General features: G+C 36.7%; 1 protein-coding gene across 1 annotated transcript; it reads left to right on the forward strand.

The window, feature by feature from the left end:
• The first annotated feature begins 29 nt into the window (after window positions 1-29).
• LOC141444614 (cytochrome P450 4g15-like) lies at window positions 30-6490 on the forward strand. Its single transcript, XM_074110185.1, has 10 exons — window positions 30-201; window positions 758-955; window positions 2538-2720; window positions 4149-4218; window positions 4295-4421; window positions 4517-4706; window positions 4809-4921; window positions 5008-5245; window positions 5320-5505; window positions 5858-6490. Exons 1-10 carry the CDS (start codon window positions 45-47, stop codon window positions 6034-6036), a joined length of 1641 nt encoding a protein of 546 aa, XP_073966286.1. The 5' UTR covers window positions 30-44; the 3' UTR covers window positions 6037-6490.
• The last annotated feature ends 2284 nt before the right edge of the window (window positions 6491-8774 follow it).

Raw genomic sequence — 8774 nt, forward strand, 5'->3', positions numbered from 1 at the left:
TACGGCAGAGTTAGAGGCGGGGTGTCCAAAGCAATGCACGTGTCATGTTCTACCCGCTACTGCTGCTCGCGTCAGGCCTCTGGTTCCTGTACCGATGGCAGCAGACCAGTCGACTCCACAAGATGGGCAACAAACTGCCGGGGCCGTCCACAGTGCCAATATTTGGCAACGCACTTCTGGCGCTAGGAAAAAAGCCTAATGGTAAGTTCGTAGAATGTAGTGTTGTCAATATTATAATCGATTATCGGTCTATTGATATCTGCTCAATGTGGTCCTTGATTGTGTGGTCTCTTAGAGAGGCTCAGAGTCACGCAACGAGCTGAAGAAATAGCTATGCATGTGGTTTCTTTGCACGACAGAACTCGAAATACGGAAATTCGCTGAAGAAATATAGTCATCGGCATATAGCTTGAGGAATGTGCAAAGTGAAGTAACAGTTGGTGGACCACATCGCTCAAAGATCAGCCAGTGGATGCAAGTAGCGAGTTGTCATTCATTGTGGCTTTCTAAAGACTTTTATTAAACAGTGGACGTCTTCCAGCTGTTCAATAATGCTTGGGACCAGACAATATTGGCAGAGCGCAAAGCCATCGACATTGATGGTATTAAAGTTCTTAAAAACAATAATAGTACCGAGACTATCGATACCATCGATTCTTTGTGATTGAAAGATATCTTTCATTAACTATTGATAGACCAAATCAATAAATAATCGATACTATTGATACCGATCCCTTCATCGTTCTTTTTTCACCAGAACTCATCACCATGGGTTTAAAATATGGTGAGCAGTACGGCAATGTAATTCGCGGCTGGCTGGGCTCCAAGCTGATCATCTTCCTCATGGACGCCGATGATGTGGAAGTCATCTTGAACAGCCACGTCCACATTGACAAAGCATCAGAATACAGGTTCTTCAAACCCTGGCTGGGGGAAGGGCTGCTTATTAGCTCAGGTAAGATATAATCTCATCAAGGACATAAAAAATAAAAACATTTCTCGCATCGCATTTCTTCTACTTATAATTTTTTTATTATAATCATAATGATTTGACAATTACAAATTTTACACATACAAATTCGAAATGTTACCTTGGTGCACGTATCCAAACTCGCACTTGGCCAGTTTCGCATCTTTTCAAGTATTGTACCAGCAGGTAACAGGCGTAGTAAGTAGTAGTAACGATTTTTGCTGTACTCCGTACTACAATAGTAGATTATTGTCGTGGCCTGGAAGTAGGCAATTGCTGGCTGAGTATGAGTACGAGCTTGCGAGTCCGTTTAGCTAATACTTAGCCAGCAATTGCTATTCCAGCCGAGACTAATATAAAGCTTTTCTCAAAAATGGTGAAAAATTCTGATTTAGGAAATTTTTTCTCAAAATATATTATAACATTTAATTTTATTCGAATATTTTTCTTATGCTTTGCCGCCTTTTTTTCATTAAAAATAAACTGCAGGTGAATTTTTCACCGAAAACACCACAAGCTGTTTAGACCCAATAAAAAAAGTCCGGAGTTCCAACAAAATATCTGATACCGGCCATTAGACGTGGCTGTATACGACTTGTGCCAACATTTCCATGGCCTTTTTAACTTAAAAAAAAATTGTGACTGATTGCAGGCGCGCTAATTTATTATTTTCGAGCTAGCGCGTCTGCAATCTTTTTGACGTTTTAATTTTTCGCTGACCATAAACTATGCACTTCACCTTCTGATATGTAAAGAATAATGACAACTTTTACGGTATTTTTGAGAAAAAACTATTTTATACTTTTTGTTGAAACTTATTTTTGAGAGATTTCTCACGATTACTGTATTATGTACAATAATTTAGCTTTAATGTATATTAAAGCCAAATATTAAATTAAAGTTGCTATTACTATACTACCAATGGTGTGCTATGGTGTACAAGTACCTATGTACTCGTATATCAAATTGTGTGTGCACTAAAATGTTTGCATCTCTAGACACCGTAGGTTACTAACGTTTCTCTTATCTAGTTGCCTAAGATAAAATGTGCGTAGCAAATCCTTTGCTACGGATTGTCACAAAAATGTTCACAACACTGATAAAGTGATCTTCATTAAAACTCCAGGCAAGCTTGATTATAATAACGAATCGTTGCACCTTCCATATTTTCATGTAGGTACCTAAGTAAGATTAATTATATTGCCCGTGCGTGATCATAATGTTTTAAACTACTTCAAAATATTGGAAGCTAAGCAGTTATTTTTTTACAATGAGTGCTATACTTATTAATATTTCTAATGTATTTTTCAAATAATTGTGTACAGAAGAAATCGATTGCAGTTCCAAAAAAATAACGACTTAATCACAGTGTAATGTTGTAAAAATCCAACTAATATTATAATGCGAAAGTAACTCTGTCTGTCTGTCTGTCTGTCTGTACACGTCGAAACACTGAACCGATGATAAATTTGATATAGATATTTGAACCCCAAGGATCACATGTTTTATTCCGAGAGGTAACCTGATCGAGACAATCGTTAAGCTATATCCTCATAATTGTTTTCAGGTGAAAAATGGCGATCGCACCGCAAAATGATAGCCCCTACATTTCACATCAACATCCTGAAGTCGTTCATGGATGTTTTTAACCAGAACAGCGTCAACGTCGTGAACAAAATGAAAGAAGAAATGGGCAAGACCTTCGATGTTCATGACTACATGAGTGGAGTCACTGTTGACATTTTACTTGGTAAGTGTCAAAACTTTTACATTTTGCAAGATTTGATTACAGGCAGACAGACAGACAGACAGACGGACAGACAACGGGACAGGTGAAACTTATAAAAGCTCGTAAAAAAAATAGGACCTGACCGAACGAGCCCTACTTGAAGTTTCTCAAAGACATCTAAATATCCACCTAAAATATTTTACCCCGTAAATACAATTCATTGACTAATCAATTTCTTAAAGTCAAAGTCAAAAAAATGTAGATTCAATTTAGGCTGTAACAAGCACTTATGATATAAATGTCGAAAAAAAATCTACCACACCGGTTCGGAAAACCTCTGTTGAGAAGAATCCGGCAAGAAACTCAACGAGGTATTTTTTTTTTGTAAACAAATTAAAAATATTATTAAATGATATCCTATACATGACAAGTATTTAACACAACTTTATTTTTAACACAGTAGGTTCGCTATTTGAAGTAACTGAAAATAGGTACCTACCAACCTTTTCATTGAAATCGTTTACGAGATCGTCAATGTTTACGCTAGCTACATATTAGTAATCTGTGATGTTTACACATAAACTGGAATCGCTTATTTTAACCTAAACTGAAATAGCTATAGTGCTTAAATAGGTTCCGTTTAATTTGAGCGATATGTAAATCTTCATTTAATTTAAAATTCTCGTGTCACAATGTTTGTGACCAAACTCCTCCGAAACGGCTTGACTGATTTTTAGGGTTCCGTAGTCAACTAGGAACCCTTATAGTTTCGCCATGTCTGTCTGTTTATCTGTCCGCCGCTATGCTCAGGGACCGTTAGTACTAGAAAGCTGAATTTTGGCATGAATGATATCAGTCACGCCGATAAAGTGATAAAATAAAAATAAAAAAACTTAATTAGGGTGCCTCCCAGAGATGTATTAGGGGTGTTTTTTTTTCTCGACTAACCCTGTAGTGTTGGGTATCGTTGGATAGGTATTTTAAAACCAATGGGGGTTGCTAGGACGATTTATATATTTTTATTTGTTTGCGAAATATTCAACTTCAAAGTGCAAATTTTCATTAAAATCGAGCGAAATTTACAAGGGAAATTATAGCGCCTAAGATTGCTTGAGAATTATTAGTTGTTAAAGAGTAAATAGCAGCTTAAGGTATAAAACATACCTAAACTTGAAAGATTCCGTACTCAATGCGAAATCCTTAGAAAAATATTACTTGATTTTTTCGTAATGCCTACGGAACCCTATCCTGGGCGTGTCCGACGCGCTCTTGGCCAGTTTTATTCGTCTTTTTGTGTACCTATATTCGATAGGTCTAAGAATAGGACGTAAACCATTTTTCATACTTCTCCGCGGACGGAGTCGCGGGCAACAGCTAATAATTTATGTAAATGTAAGAACCTTTAGAATGAATGCAAATAATCTCACATTAAATTAAATAACGTTACAGAAACAGCCATGGGCATTACCCGAAAAACTCAGGACGACTCTGGCTTCGACTACGCCATGGCAGTAATGGAGTAAGCGCCTTACACTATTTCAAAACAAAATGTTCGATCTTTCTTTCTGTTATTTAATTATTTTATTTTATTTCAGAATGTGCGACATTATTCACCAAAGACATTATAAATTTTGGCTTAGGTTTGACGCCATTTTCAAATTTACTTCCTTCTTTAAGAAACAAGTTAATCTTCTAAATATTATTCATGGTCTAACAAACAAGGTAAGCACATACAATGTTGTCAATGTTATATAATAAAGTAAACAAATATAAAACTTACTTTAAAGCAATTTAGCAATTTTTCATATATTTTAAAGGTAATCAAAAACAAAAAGGAAACATATTTTGAAAACAAATCTAAGGGTATTATACCGGCATCGATAGAAGAATTGACTCGCTCAAAAGAATCATATGATTCGGGATTGGCTAATGACACTAAAACATTAGCAGACTCGGTTTTCAAAGGCTATCGCGATGATCTAGATTTTAATGATGAGAATGATGTCGGTAAGAAAAATGTTATATATATACTGGATTTACTACAACTGCCATAAGTACAAAAACGCTGTTATGACTGTGGAGTGCTAATATTTATAAATTAATATACAGGAGAGAAAAAGCGGCTGGCTTTCTTAGACCTTATGATAGAATCTGCTCAAAGTGGAATAAACAAAATCAGTGATCATGAAATTAAAGAGGAAGTTGATACTATTATGTTTGAGGTATGACAGTTCTGATAATCTTTAATTCATGTTTTAGTTGTAAAAAGTATTACCAATAAACAACTGTTTTGTTCCTTACTAAACAGGGTCACGATACAACAGCAGCTGGTTCTAGTTTTGTTCTTAGCCTTCTCGGAGTTCACCAGGATATTCAGGCTAAAGTGTATGAAGAATTGTATGAGATATTTGGTGATTCTGATAGACCTGCCACTTTCTCCGATACTCTTCGTATGAAATATCTCGAGAGGGTAATATTTGAATCGCTGAGAATGTATCCACCTGTGCCAATCATCGCGAGAAAATTAAGGCGCGACGTGAAAATCCGTAAGAACTTTTTTGAGATTTGGAATATAATTTACGCATTTTAAACACTATTTTATACCATTTCATACTTATAGGTACCAACAACTACGTTCTTCCCGCTGGATCTACCGTGGTGATCGGCACATTCAAGATTCACCGCAATCCAAAATATTATAAGAATCCCGAAGTTTTCGACCCAGATAACTTCTTGCCGGAAAACACTCAGGATCGGCACTACTACAGCTATATTCCTTTTAGCGCTGGCCCCAGAAGCTGTGTGGGTAAGTTAAAGTGACCTTTAGTGGTTGTTAATTTGTCTCATATCTAGTTTGAAAATTACTACGTCATATCTCCCTATAAAAGAAAAACTTGACTGGCCGACTGACAGAAGATACACAATACAAAGAATGCAATTTGGAAGAAGATTTCACTGTGGCAAAGATTTACATTGAGTGTCACGAAGGTGCATTAAGAAGGAAATCTTCGTAATAACCACGTTATAATTATAGTTTTAAGCCCTTAATTCATTCGTTAAATTTTAAAGCAGTGTAATAATAAACCGATTGAGCTTGGTAAATTGCAGGCCTGGGCGATATTAGACGACTACGGCTGATTAATAATTATTGCTTACAGGTCGAAAATATGCCATCTTAAAACTAAAGGTATTAATATCAACTGTGCTACGAAATTTTAAAATGGTATCCGATGTTCCTGAGGACAAGTTTGTGTTGCAAGCCGACATCATCTTGAAGAGAACTGATGGATTCCGAGTTAAAATAGAACCCAGAAGAAGAATTTCAACCGGTGTTTAACTATGAAGTTTATATAAATCACAATCAAATTTATGCTTGATGTCTGTCTATGCCAGATATTTCTGGAAAACTCAGGGGAAAAGCAGACAACGTGTATTCCTTACTATACTTTCAATAATTAAATAAAAAATAAAGTTCTTTTGTTCCAAGATTAATATTTTTAGTAAACTCTTTGTCGTAAAACTGTCTTGATTTTATAGATTTTTGTTTAATATTTTCTACTGGTGATAATTAAATAATATATTATCAGATTAACACACAGACATATATGGATTTTATGCGTACCTAATTTACTTAATTTAGATTAAGCTTATTTTATAAATTCAACAAAACATTCTGTTTTAAGTTAAAATGGCAAGGTCCAATTGTAAAATAAATAACTTGAAAAAGTAAAATTTTGAGATGTTAAATGTTTATTGATAAATTTGATATAAGGTGTAAATAAAATACTATTGATTTTACCTTTGCCTCAGTCATTAATACCTACCACCGTCATCAAACCGTCACTTAACGAAATATGTCAGCTCGCAAAATTAAACTATGCGTTTGAGAGGTGATAAATTTCGTTTAATGACAGTTTGATTCTCAAGATGCGAGGTGACGTGTCTGACAGGTCGAACTATAGACCCATCTCTTTGGCTACTGTGGTGACGAAGGTGCTTGACAGCGTGCTCGAAAGGTACTTGGAAGGTCGCTTACGGCTGAGCGATGCCCAGTTTAGCTTCTGACCTGGGCTATCCACGGAAAGTGCCATTGTGGTGTTGAAGCATGCTGTCAAATACTACACGGACAGTAAGACTGCAGTCTTTGGCTATTTCTTGGACCTGTCAAAGGCTTTCGATCTTGTCAGTTACGACATACTTTGGGGCAAATTAGAGAAGACAGGGTTCCCAAAAGATTTGCTTAACATTTTTAAATTTTGGTATGGCAATGAAGTGAATGTTGTAAGATGGGCCGATCCACTTTCGTCACCATATTTATGTGTTAGAATGCGCTGTGGGGCAAGGGGGGCTGACATCGCCAAAGCTGTTCAATTTGTACATGAACACATTGATCGAGGAACTCAGTGTTACTCATGCGGGGTGTTTTATAGACGAAGTAAGCGTAAAAAATATCAGCTATGCCGACGACATGGTGCTGCTGGCTCCCTCGGTTAATGCGCTCAACGAATTGCTTAGTATATGTCACAAATACGCTACCTCTCATGTACAACTTGAATAAGACTGTGTATATGACTTTAAGGCCCCAGGTAGGAAGGCCCTGGATCTGACACTCCCAGTTTTGCTGGACGGGACTTCAGTTATCAGAGTGAGTCAGGTTAAATATTTAGGCCATTATTTAACTGACAATTTAAAAGATGATGTCGACGTAGAACGGGAGCGCAGGGCGCTGGCGGTGCGGGTGAGTATGCTGGCAGGTTCGCTCGGTGTACAAATGCAGTTAAAGTAACACTACAGACAAATATCGACCTCGGCTGAATTAGGGGCGGGTGCTCACAGCAGTGCTCGTTTAAGGCGCGCTTATAGAAGAATTTTCGGTATTTGAGGGGGTGAAGCAGACGACGTGGCGGAGGCGAATGCGGGGCGTCCAGCGCAACGCCTCGCGCGTCTGTCACGCAGCCCGTTGACGGCCTTATTCTGTTCGTATCCGTATTCTGGTTAATGTGAGTTCCGGATTTTTCGTTAAAATTATAATTACACAATTTTCGATTTAATTAAGAAATTCTTCGTTTAATGTAAATAGTCTTGGTAATAAAGAAATAATTTATGCCTCTTCATGCCCACAGTTTAATTTGTAATGTAGGTAATGGATAGACATTAAGACTGAATAGGTAGACAGACGAAATAAAAATACATAGGTAAATCAATACAAATAAAAAAAAAAACAATTTTATTTTAATCTGAAAATCTAGATTACAAGCTAGGCAAATCTATACATATAATAAAACAGTAAAGAAAAAGTTGTCTGTTCACTTTTAACAAATCAAATCAAATCATTTATTCAGTAAATAGGCCGCAATGGGCACTTTTACACGTCATTTTTTAAACTACCAGCGCTTTCGGAAAGACCATGATTGCCAGGAAGAATGCGCAGCAAGAAACTTGGCAGAGAGTCACTTTTTCAAAATGTAATACTTTAAAACTACAGTATGCAACCCTTACCCAAACCATACAGTCAAAAAAATGAATGTAGGAACCATGTTCTTAGTACCCATAACACAAGCTTTGCTAAGCTTACTTTGGGACTAGGTCAATAGGTGTGAAATTTCCCGTGATATTTATTTAATTTTATTTATTTTATGTTCTAAGAAACATGTGCGAGCTGTAGCCAAAGATAAAAAATATGTCTTAGCGCACAGAACAACTTTGACAGATATAAAGATTATGAGTATGCGTAAAGTAGTTATTGCATCAATACAAAAATACAAGTCAGAACACCAGAAACCAGAAGCAATAAGAGGTTGCATGAAAAACATTTTTTGCAACTCACACGTAGCTGTTTTCCACGACTTGGCCTCACTAATTCGCGGAGGAGCAAGACAGATATTCCATTTTTTTTATTTTTATTTTTTGCAATAAGAGGTTTTAGAAACGAAGTTAAAAACTCCGAAGTTCAGAACTACATCAGAACTGCGTAAGAACTGCACTCCGATTGCCTAAAATGGCAGTCCTCTGACAGTCGGGTGCAGTGCTGATGCAGTTGCACTAACTGCGCAATAACTCCCATTTTGCAGCCGG

Source organism: Choristoneura fumiferana, chromosome 2 (assembly GCF_025370935.1).
Source record: "Choristoneura fumiferana chromosome 2, NRCan_CFum_1, whole genome shotgun sequence".
Lineage (NCBI taxonomy): Eukaryota > Metazoa > Arthropoda > Insecta > Lepidoptera > Tortricidae > Choristoneura > Choristoneura fumiferana.